The sequence below is a fragment of the Cinclus cinclus genome, chromosome 5 (genome assembly GCF_963662255.1).
Source record: "Cinclus cinclus chromosome 5, bCinCin1.1, whole genome shotgun sequence".
Taxonomy (NCBI): domain Eukaryota; kingdom Metazoa; phylum Chordata; class Aves; order Passeriformes; family Cinclidae; genus Cinclus; species Cinclus cinclus.
Window position 1 is genome coordinate 17857342 of NC_085050.1, and position 12657 is coordinate 17869998.

At 41.6% G+C, this 12657-nt stretch overlaps 1 protein-coding gene across 1 annotated transcript in view; it reads right to left on the bottom strand.

Moving 5' to 3' along the window:
• PPARGC1A (PPARG coactivator 1 alpha) overlaps positions 1 to 12406 on the bottom strand; it is a 360042-nt gene extending 347636 nt beyond the window's left edge. Inside the window, exon 1 of the mRNA XM_062493425.1 lies at positions 12320 to 12406. Within this exon, the coding sequence (XP_062349409.1) occupies positions 12320 to 12406 (87 nt within the window). The remainder of the gene's footprint in view (positions 1 to 12319) is intronic.
• Between the last annotated feature and the right edge of the window lie 251 nt (positions 12407 to 12657).

Consider the following 12657-nt stretch of genomic DNA (forward strand, 5'->3'; position numbering starts at 1 on the left):
GCTTTTTGTCTTATACTTAATAATCTTCAGCAAGAAAAAATAAAAATAACAAATCTACTTTAGAAAAAGTTCTATACTTTATACAGCCTTTCCTGGTAAGAAGATGTAATTATATATTGCAGTGTGAAATTCTGCTTTATTTTTTTTAATTTAGTAACATTTCTGAAGACAGTAAAATCACATTTCTTGACATTTGCATTTAAAAAGAACCCAACACAAAGACACAAAACCAACCAAACAACAATCCTTGCCTGAGACATACGACTGTGGCAAAACCCAGTTCATACAATTATCATATGGCAAAATTACATCCAAAAATAGGAATCTAACATGTTAGGCCTTAGAAACCTGCACTGCAGGTAGCACTGCCACATCCTTTCATAATCCTGGGCAACTACTAATCCAAAGGATGCTCATTCTGCTCAAGTAATGGGCAGTGTCCCTTACAGAAAACACCTAAAACCACTAGAAATGCACCATTCCTCATCCTCTGCAAATCCTAGAAAGGCACCATATTCTTCCAAACATGAAAAGCCCTTCTTTCACTGAGACTCTCTAAGGGGAATTACATCCAAAGCACCAAGTAAATCCTGTAGTTCACTCTGCTCATGGGAGAAGCTCAGTCATTTCACAGACACACATCTGTGATCTCCACAAGTATATTTCTCTTATAAAAGTCTCTCCATGATCTTTCCAAACATTCTTTTTTTCCTATTAAAAAAAAACCACGCAGAATACAGGCATAACTATCTTTTTTTTTTCCTGCTTGCATTGCTATTTTACAGTTGCAATAGTCTTAGGAAAGTTGAATGTTGCACAACAGGTTTATAGTTTATTCAGACATGAAGGTTTAGTAGTAATTCCAGAGACACTTCTGTATACTTGAGGTGTCATTGCTCCATACATCATGCAGCCCCAGCATGTGCACAGGGACAAGATCCTTGCTTCACAATGCTTTAATGAACAGATTTCCATTTCATACAACACTTATTTGCAACAAGAGTAACACAAATTAAACAAGTTTGCTTGCTTAATTTTTTCAGCAATTTTTGTAACTTATCAAATTTATTTTTTTAATTAATTTTATAGCAATTGCTGCTGTTTCATTTTTCCATCTTTGCCATTTATTTTATGTAACATACAAAAAGAATAAGAAAATTTTATTTTTGTGATTCCTTTCTTCACATTAAAAGCTGTCTTTTTCACAAAACTGAGTTGTCTACCAGCAGACTTTAAAATAGACAGACATCAATGTTAAAGGTAAATAACTACACTAAACACAAAAGGGGAAATAGCATCTGAAATGTGGCAAACATTTTCCAGTTTTCACCTAAAGAACTCCTTTCAGAGATGAAAGTCAAAGATGAAGAAAACAAAAAATGTAGTAAGATGGATGTTAAAAGTTGGCCCATACAGATTTGAAAAGACTGTGAGCTGCCTTATAAAATGGCAAGTTGGCAATATTAATACACCAAGATAAACCAGTCATTTTTATTTTCCATTTTTGTCTCAATTTATTTGCTATCATAGTAAAGAGTAAGTACTTCTTCTTTTGATTTTTAACATGGTTTTAAAAGCTAACATGCAACTGAATCCATCTTTTTGTCATGGATATGCCCAAAATTTTCTTTATAATGCTGTTTGCTTGGATCTGTCCAAGTCTGTGTTCATAAAAAACCCAAATTTTTTTCTAAAGGTATCTTCTAAACTCACAGCAAATAAAGAGAAAAATAAAGTATTAATGTAAATAACTATTAAAAAAATAAAAATAACCAATTCATAAACAGCCCCTAATTAACTTTATTTCCCAAAAAAACCCACACATCTGTTTTCACAGCTGGACATGATTCAACCACTGGTAACCAGAAAAAAGCCTCAGTGTGTTAAAACATTCTAGCCAAAAACTGATACTCCAGCAAAGATGGCTACTATGCCAGCACAATCTGAGCAGCTGTTAGGACAGCCTTTATTTATACTGAAAGGGCATGAGACATCCTGATGCTATTACTATTAAACCACCAAATCTTACTGGGAAAACACCACTGGTTGAAAATGGACAATGCAAAAGCACAACATGCATTTTACCAATCAAGCAGATTATAATTATGTGAGAACAGTCATGTATAATAATCCACTCTCTACCCACTTTTCTACAACAGAATCTGCAGGGCTCAGCTTCTGGAAAAAAACTCTTTGTAAATTATTTTTAATACAGCTGTTATTATAAGCGTCAGAAAAAATCAATTAACAATGCTGCCCTAACTCTTTAGGAAAAGAAAAGGACTTAGATAAATAGAAAAAGATTATGCTATTTCTTTTACAGCATTATTCTTATTCTGTAAGTGACATCAAAGAGCCACAACTCCCTCCTTTTTTTTCCCCCCTCTTTTGGCTTTGACATCACACAGAGAGAAAAGTATTCCTTTCACTGTCTCTTGTGTAGCTGGAGCATCCAAGCTCTGCATATTGTTACCACTTTCTATCCTTGAATATGAATTATTTTAATCCTCCAGTAATTAACAGTCTTTTGGATGAAAATAAAAAAAAGGCTGGGAGTGCAACCTTACTTTTGTTTTGCTAATTTATTTGGTCAGTAGTTCATTTTCTCATTGTTTCGCAGGGCTTAAATGTTTAGGTGTGTGCATCTCTTACTTACAATCTTATTTTTCTTTTTTTTCGTTACATGTTTACAGCCATCTTTTTTTTCTCCTGTGCTTTAAACCTGGAGTTTTCCACTCACAAGTGTATTTCATGGAAGGGTTTCTGTCATAATTCTGCATTTTATAGCACCGCCTATTCATTTCATCACACAGCTTTTTGGCTGGGAGAAGAGTAATCACCTTTTATTTGTAAAACCATTTTAAAAACAAAGAGACTGAACTGCCACAGAAGAATTGCCAGGTTTCCTTTACCATGACCAGGTCTCCTTTATCTCCTCACAGTTTTCTTGCTCCCACCACAATTACCATTACAATTGTAATGTATTCAAAGCATGGCAAGTTCTTGACAAGCAAGATGGAAGCAAAGTTCTCTGCCCTCAAGACACAGCTGTTTAAGGCCCCAATCCAATACACCACACATTCATTTTTAACCTGTATGCAGCTCCCTTGACTTCCAAGTGTTTACTGCTGAGCAATTAAGTGCTCTGCTGGACCAAGGCCTAAGCAAACTGTGAGATGGAAAGGTAGCAGACAGATATAAGAAGCATCATGAATGACAAGTCAAAGTTTAGCAGATATATCAATTCACAATGTATTGTTTGACTCAAAAAACATAATTTAAAAAAAGAAAAAGAAACGGTTGAAGTAAATTATCTTCTTGGAGTGAGTTTGTGAGTTTTACAATCCAAATAAACCTCTGACATTGTGAAATGCTCAGTCCAGTGAGCCTGTGACAACTGTGGATATGTTTTATGAATGCACACACTCCTAATATAAAGTTCCATCAGCCCTTCATTGCACCAGACATACATACATTCTTAAACTTCAAAAAAGTTCACTGCAAACATGCAGCATGGTAATATTGACCTGCTCTAGCCCAAGTCAGTTTTCTTTGAAAGAGAAAAAGAAGGGCCAAACAAATAAACAGACTTATAAACAGTCAAAATGAGAAAGGAAGTGAATTTTTACAATCAACAGCTGCCTAAAAAATAAAAATAGGAAAAAGTTTTATCTTAAACAATCAGCTCCATGGTCTCAAAAGGAAGGCTAAAAGGCTGAATACAGAACCCTGAATTACAAGCTATACTACTCCCACTCTGTCTTCCAACCCCCCCCCCCCCTTAATTACTTCAATGTTTGGTAGAGTGAAGCAAATGAAAAAAAAATACGTAATTAGTCTTTTTTTTTTAATTATTAGAAGAATAAAAAGCTATTGTTTATCTGCTCTACAGACTGATCCAAGTATTGCAGCAGACACCAACCTAAAGGAACAAGTAACAGATTAATAGAGTGCAATGCAGCAGAGTGATGAATGGGGTTTCGGTCAGTTTGCTCCATAGTTTTCAAAGTGCAACATAAGATTACTCATTTTTAACAACCAGACAACAATGGCTTACAAGATGGCTTTCACCAGGTAGATGAAAGCCTACATGATCTTCCTCAATGGGCTCATGACTTCAATGAGGCAAAGGGGAAAGCATGAGACAGCAAAAAGTGCCTATTCAGGGAACCAACCTAGCAAGCATCAAATCCAGGATCAGCAATAAACAAAAATAAGTTGCATTAATGGTAAACAGGGAAAAACTAAATTAAATCTTTACAAATTATGTAGGTGGTGACTTTAAGGTCAGAGCTTTAGGGGATCAGAAATAAACAGATATGCAAGCCAGTATGTAGAAAATCATCAGAATTTAGAAATGGCCTCTTTGAAAGGAAGGGGTTAAAAACAACATTTGGATTACATTCTTTAGAGCTATGAAGAAAATCTCCACAATGGGAAGAGATTGAGTGTGATTCTGAACTGTTTCTCACACTGATTTTTGTCTGTGGATTGGTATTTTTCCAAGCATGAATAACTCTGTATAATACAGAAACAGATTACAGCAACTGACAGTGAAAAACTTTCTTTGTGAAATTCAAACTAGGAAACTCATTAAAGTACAAGATATTACCTCCCCCTACAGTAGAGACTGACAGCATTCACTCATTCTAGCAATTGTAATAATGTCTCTTTTCTTCTTTATCTTTCTAATAACCAGAACACAGATCATAAGGTCAGAAGTGGCAGAAAAATTTACATCACCTTCAGCAGGCTATGCATACAGCCTATAATACTTACTCTTAATTCTTCCCGCCTCCACAATTTCAATCTTAATCTACTCAATCCAGAGTGCTGTGAAGCTCTCTAATCAGCAGCAGCATGATTTGTGGCTCACTACTACCCTTCTGGAACACTTGTACATGTGAATATACCTATAAAAGTATGAGAAAAGCTTCACACAAGGATGACAGAGGGAATCTACAGTTTAAAAAAATCCATATATTTTCTGTGTTTTATGAGGGGGATGATTAAATATTCTATATGCAATTAGTAAATTGTCAATAGAATTCAATAAATGTTGTTTAAAAAAACCTAATTATTTGTTACAATAACCACCAACTATTGCCATTTTGTTTGTGAAGGTTTGTAAACTACTTCCATTTGAGAAGTAATTGATTCCATTTTTATCATTTGCTCAAGTTTATGTGGTTGTTCACATCCAAAGAGATGATAACATCTATTTGCAGCAAATTATACATTAAATTCCTCATTCAAAAGCTGTAATGGAAAACAAAATGCTAATTTGTGCTGTAAACGGAAGTACAGAATCATAATCACTCATTGTTAACATTAGGAACTAAATTGCTCTTGCAAACAATAAAATGGGTTAAAAATGTGGAGAATTTTTGCAAGCCAAAGTACCAGTGCCTCTTACTCGCTCATGTTACATTACAAGTGATGAAACGAACCTTTCCTCTTCATGCCAGCACAAACCACCCCTTTTTGAGGGAAAGAACAATGGCCTTATGGCTGCAGCATAAGGGTGCATGTCAGGTGACCCATTCTATCCATGAGTCTCCAACCAGCTTCCCAAATCTGGGCTGCCCTGCACTCCCTGCTAGACAAACTCCTCAGGATGCAAGGGCTGTCTACACAAGAAAGAACTGTAGAACTGTAAAACTGGAAGAGTAAAGGCTGGTGCCAAGGATCCGACATCTACACTTCATGCTCTGCACCACACGCTTAAGGGTACGGTTTGATTATTTAACTTCACCCTAGAACTGATCTCATCTCATTAGCTGAATATAAATTTGTAGCTCCAATTCGCTAGGGGTACTCCTGGAACAGTCCTCACAGTCCAGCTTTATCCAAAAGGAATTCTGACCAGCTGCAATGAGATCAGCCTACAACACTAACCAAAGCACAGCAGTGTTGGGATGAACACAGCACACTCCTGCCTTCAAGAAAAGTGCTAGCGTAGACACACCTCCCATCATTTTGGGTCACAGTGAGTTCACGTGGAACCGCAAATACCCAATTTCTCCTTCCAAAATTAGCACTGGTGTCACAAGTGCTATAACCAGAGCAAGGGTTGCTCTGCTATTAATCTCTCTTCACTTTAATTTTACCTTTAGAGAGGAGACAGTAACACACAGCTATGTAGCAGAAGGAGAATCTTAACTGCCACTTGTAGAGAACACAGAGTCTAAGACAAAAAATATTGTAGAGTTATTTGGCGTCTGTCCATTTTAGCAGTTCTACAGCCCTGTAAGTTTTAAATGTACACAGGAGTTTTGCTCACACAGCAAACGGACACATCATAGGAAATTAAAAAACCACCAACACATTAGGACTGTGCACCTGCTCTTCCACATTTCATTAAGCCTCTACACCTAAATGTACATCAGGTTTTCTCCTATGTGCATCCGTTGTGCTGGTATCCCTCAGTGATACCTTCTGGTCATGGCGAGACAAAATGGATCACAAGCATCCACACTGCCTCAGGAAAAAAAAACATTAAAAAAAACAACTTTTGGTAAGTCAGATTAGATCATTATGATCTAAACTATAAATGCCAGATAATATGTTAAAAAAACTTGTATATATTTGTAAATAAGCTGTCACTTGTTATCAAGCCTTTCCTAGCTTACATTGTATAGCTCAAATCCATGTAAAACAGCTGATCTGCCAGCCTTTTTCAGTTATTAGCATTAAAAAAATATAATTATGTTATCAAAAAGAATGAAAATTGCCTTTTAGGTGACCAAAAGAAAGTTCCACTGCTTGATGTAGTAAATCATTTTGCTGCTGCCCTTTTATATTTAATACCCTTCTGCAGTACACATTTATCTCTACACTAGCAAAGTGTACTCATTGATTTCCTATGGTCTCTCTGGAAGAAGGTTCTGCTTCCCTGATGATGAGTACAAAGGGTGGATGACCCCATTCTCATTCCAATGCAAACCCTGCACTTTTACATTTCTGCTTAGACCACATGAACATTTGACCAGCTAAGAACTCCCTGCCCTCTTCCTTCAGAACACATTGCTAGAACTACTGACATTCTCTCCTGAACAAAACTCTATTTTTGAAAATCCCATCTTATGTATAAAGCACTGAACTGCATTAGTTCATCGCAGCCATAACTATAATTCACAATCTGCACATGAGTTTTTTCTGTAAAATAAGATAGAACAACACCTTGCCCATTTTCTGCATGTGGTTTAAACTTGTGCCATTGTGCTGTACTGTGTAGCTATTTAGTTGCTCTCCTCTGGGGCATGAGAAAATGGCACATTCCCAGTTTAAACCATGCTTTTTTTGTTAGATTAACCTGCCCTCAGAATATACTTTTCAAAGCTACTGTGTTGAATGAGCAATTTAGGCATTAATCTCTGGAAGACAGAGAATCATGTTTAACAACATTTTTAATAAAGTCCATTACCTGTTTTAATAAACTACATCTTTCTCATTATCCTATCATTTATCTTTTGCTGGGATGTCAAGAAAATAGGTGTGTTCAGTTTCACTTTCATTTTTACTGCTGTTTTTTCAGCTTTGTGCACAGACACCCCTTGGAGTCAGGAAAATTTCAGATCCAGGATTCACTCTTTTTTAAAATTATGAAGCATTTTCTGTTAATACTAAACCAGGATTGCATTTTTTTTCCTTAACTAATTCAGTTTTGACAGCCTCCTTTGAATTTGTGCAGATGTTAGAGGCTCTGTTAAAATGTAACTGCAGTTGAATGATGGTATTATTACATTGGTTTCCACCACCAACTAATGTGCAACTATTGACTGAGTCTTTTTCCATTTAAGAAAAACATCTTCAAAAACCATAAAGTGCACTGTCCAATCTTGTGAAGATTGGTATCTCTCATTCAACACTCTCATACACAGACATACTCAGTATATGCTATGCACGTGCAGGGCATTAACGCAAATTAATCTAGCATGTTTCCAAACCTGCCTAGATTTCATGTTCTACTACTCAAATAACATTAAAGAAGAAAAAAAAAATCCAGAAATTCAGAAAACACGGAAACAAAAGTAAGTCCAAAAGTCTATTTTGGTCCATTTGCTCTGAGAAGTGGCCACTGGTCACAAACTAGGTAAAATAAAAATGCATAAAAGCAATATACTACACTCAGTCCATCTCCCCAAAAAACACCAGCAGGAAGCTAGACTGGGACACTTCTGTCCCTGCTCATGCAAAGACAAAGGCAAACCCACAAGGCTGGCTCTCAACTTCATCTTCCACTGACTTACTCACACCCACAGAACACATTTTGTCCAAGTATGTTGTAAAATATCCTGCTATGTTTGAAAACACAGGACAAAGGAAATGGTGCCAGTTACTAAGTCCACGGCTGAGAGTTGCAGGGGAAAATCTTTGAAATAATGGCATCAATCAGGCAACATACACCTCATTTTACTTCCATACTGCAAGGATTTTGAGGTCAAATTAAAATAAGTATCCAGATTTATGCATTAGTCATAGAATCTAATTCGCCAACTACATTTCAAATTATTTTCAAGCACTTCCCAACCACACAGATTAGTAACACAACAACGTATCCAACTCTGGAGAATGAAAAATAATTAATACAAATAATGCTACCAATTCAGCATAGACAGGTTATGCCGAATAATATTTTTGCTCTTGCAAAGCTGAATACCTCTTTGCAGTACTTAGAAATAGCTGTTCTTTACTCATGACTACTAATTAAGAAACAGATGTAATGAGAATTTCCAGGAGACACATTCAGGAAGGTTCCGGCAAAAATAAAGAACCAGAAGTAGAGTGACAGACTAAAAATTAAGAATACAAAATGAATCAACAGGAAATCTGATGGATATTCCTTCATCTCAGTTTTTATACACAGTGGCAAGACAACACAGGTAAGATTATGCAACCACAGTTCAAACTTCTCAGGATCTAAGTTTGACTACGCTGGAATTTAGCATAATGGTTAAGTCCCTGTAACACAGTAACTATAAAAGAAGACAGCAAGCTTCAGGAGAATATTCAATCTTTTTGAAGTTATCCTTAGTAATGTGAAGTCTTAGGTATAACTAATATGGAGCCTTATATTCTGGAAGACTAAGAAATTGATTCAAACCAGACTTCATAAAGTTTCTAGACATGATTTCTCCAACACAAGCTTTTTTTGTGATGCACTTTGAAATTTAATATGCAATGGGAAAGCACCTTACAGTAATGTTACCAACAAATCACACATATAAGCTTGTGCTTAAAAACGAACTGCAATAACGCACCAAAAATATAAAGGTTGAAACACATCTTACAAAGTCCCTGAATTATGAAGCAAGTATCGTGTCACTCCTTTCACAGCTGCCAGACAGTATGTTATGCTTCTAGAAGTCACTGTTCTCTTTAACCTGACTGGTCCCATTGTTGAATTGTATTTTGATTACTAATACTCTCATTAAAGCCTTGAGATGCCAGGAAAAGACTCTTTCAGTAAGCTATGGCTCAGCCGCTATTGATATCATACAAGGGATCCTTTTACCTCGTATAGGATGTTGAGAGTGCATCATATTGATTTGGAATAAAAAACTATTTTTCCAGTAGTCAGCCCATCTTCTCATCTCAGCACTTTCTTTTTTAAAGTTTTTCTGTTTGCTGTTTTGTTTTAAACTAAACAAAATCTATTTCGGTTATGTTGCTAAATTTGGCAAGAAGAAAAGGTATGCAAGCTTTTTTTTTTAACACAATTCAGGTAAAAACAAACAAACACAAATATGGCTGACAGTCAAGTCTGAGCCAAATCTGCCTTTTTAAGTGCTAAAACATGTAAGAAAAACCTATTTGCAGCAAAATCCCATATTCGTTTTGATTTCATATTCAGACTAACATCTACTGCTAATCCTCAGCTGATGAATTTGACTGATATAAATGGTAACGTAATACGCAAAAGATGAAAATAGAAAGGAGCCTTCAGCACCAGAAAGAATATGTGCCTTAAAAATTCTTCTCATCTTCACCCTGGAAGCTCTTGCAAGCTCATCTGTTCATCCGTTGTAATGCTATGTAATGATTACACCTTCTCCTTTGAAACACCTTTCCTAATCATGCATATTTAATTCAACTTTGTGTATATATCCTACGGTTTATATAGGCCTGCTATAAATAGACCTTCCGCATTCTGAATTATCTCCCGCGTTTTCCCTTAGATACAGTTCAACGCTGGTATTTAGAACAGATCAACTCTGGATTTGCCAGCAATTCTTCCTGCTTCCATTGTGATACGGCTTGCTCTCCTGAAAGGGGATGTAAGGGAACTATCATTTCACAATGACATTCTTTCACCCAACTGTTTCGCTACAGAATGAAACTAACTTTAGATAAAAGAGCTGGTTTAAACCTGATTGTATTGTCCGCGTTCCTCAGCATTTCCCCCCTCTGATGGTTTCAAAGGAGTCTTCCGTGTGACTGCCTGCCTTTTATACCAGGCGTGAGCCGCTCTTAAATCCCAGCGACTTGTCACGGGCTCGCATTTAGCAGGACGATGCCGCACGTTCTGCGTTCATACGAGCACACTGGCACCGGGTGTGCGCCCTCGGTACGTGCAGAGGAACACACACCCGAGCGGGCTGGGGAGCACCGGCCACCACGAGCCCCTGCGAGCGGCGAGCTCGGCGCCAACTCCGCCGAGCCGGCCGCGGGCACGCCGAGCACCGGGCCCGGAGTCCGGGCAGCCCCGCCGCGCTCCCGAACGCCGGCTCCGGCCGCGCCCTCCCCGTCACGGACCGGCCAGCGCCGCTGCCCCCGCCCCGCCGCCACCACAGGGGCTCGGGATGGATTCGCCGAGCCAGAGGGGCTCTGGCGCGCCCAGGAGACGGCGTTTCGGCGCTGTCTCTACCCTGAATGCGTGTCTGGTCACCACACGAGACCCCTTCTCCCCGGCGCACGCCAGCCTGACTCGTTCCCCGGCGGGAAGGCTCTCCCGGCCGGGGCGGCACGCCGGCAGGCAGCTGTACCCGGCACGGGGCGGACGCCTGCCGCCGTGGGCCCGACACCCGGGCCACAGAGATTCGTATTTATTTATTTATTTGGCGAGCAGGCTTGTCAGGGCTCCGGAGCCCCCACCGCGCCTGGGCTCGCCGGCTCCTCGCCGCTCGGCGTTTGCCACTCCAGGAGCAGGGAAGTGCGCACGGCTTCTCCCTGCCTCGCCGTGAGCTGTAACTTCAGACTGCTAGTTTGGGGGTTTCAGTCTCCGGGAAACTGGGCTGCACGTTTTGCCCTGAGCTCAGCGGGCTCTGTCCCCGCAGGGAGGAAGCAGAGAGGTGACCCCCCCCTGATCCCGCGGGCACCACCACCACCAGCACAGCCCGGGGCGCCTCGTCCGCTCTGCGGCCCGCTCCCATCCTCTGCCCAACTTTTCCTGTCACGCCAGCGCCAGAAAACCCCTTTCCCACGCACGCACGCACACACACACACCGGTGTAGTTTATAAATGACAGTTGCCTGTAGACTTTCACCAGACAAGCAGCGGGGGCAGCAGACTACAACAGTTATTTAATTAAAGGCGCTTCGGAGGCTCCCAGAATAGCTCTCTACCTCTGAGGCGCGATTTCTGGTTTCCCCCCCGCTCTCCCCCACCGCCTCGCCAGCCGCCCCCCGCTGCCCGAGCCCCGGCGCGGGCGGGAGGGACGGACCCGGCCGGCGTTCCCCGGCTGCGCGCTCCGCATTGCACAGTCATCAAAGTTAAGTGCGTGGAGGGGGGATCGGGGATGAATCACAGGGAGAGACGGGTGAGCCGAACTATTTCCACCTGGGCAGGATCCGAAATTACGGATCTGAATGCGTATGCAGCCATTTCTGGGGGGGGGGGGGGGAGGAGAAGGAGGAGGAGAAGGAGGAGGAGGAGGGGGTGCAGGAGGGTCCATCTCGCACGCAGCCTTTCACTCGCACCCTGCTCTCCCCTCCCGGCAAACTCGCCCGGCTGCCTCAGCGCGCCCCAGCAGTGCGGCCGAGGGCAGGCTCGGGGCACTCCGATCGAGTTGCCCGGCTGAGCCCCGAGTTGCTCCAGGGTAACACACAGCCCTCCGCGGGCTACGGCTCTCGTTCCCTAGTCCTCCTCACGGGAGGGGCGGGGACAGAGGGAAGGGGGCTAAAAGGCACACTGGAAGAAGCTCTTTTCTCTCATTGCTTTCTTCGACTGATTTAATACCCCCAACCCGCAACACATACGCGCTGAACAGAAAAACACTTCCAGACCCTTCGTGCACACACCGGCACCACCGTCGTTTGTCCCCGAGGAGCCGGGCGGGCGCAGCGGCGGAGAGCGCGCAGCACCGGCCACCTCTTACCTGGTTGTAGGAGGTCTCCCAAGAGGAGGTGTAGTTGTAAAAGAAGGAGGAGAAGCAAGTGTCTTCCGACAGCCCGCAGCCAGCCATCCTCCGAGCGCAAAACCTCTTCGGGAAGGCACGAGCAGCCCTCGCAAACTCTTGCCTTTGCGCGGTCGCTGCCGCCGCCGGCGCTGCCCCCGCGGAGTGCTGCCGACAGCTTCGCGCTGGCGGCGGCCGGCGCGGTGCGTGCGGGGGAGCGGGGCTGGCTGCCTGGCCGGCCGGACGGACGGACGGACGGACGGATGGAGGCGCGGGCACCGCGTGTGTCTGAGTGTGCGAGCGCGGCCGTTCGCGGCGGC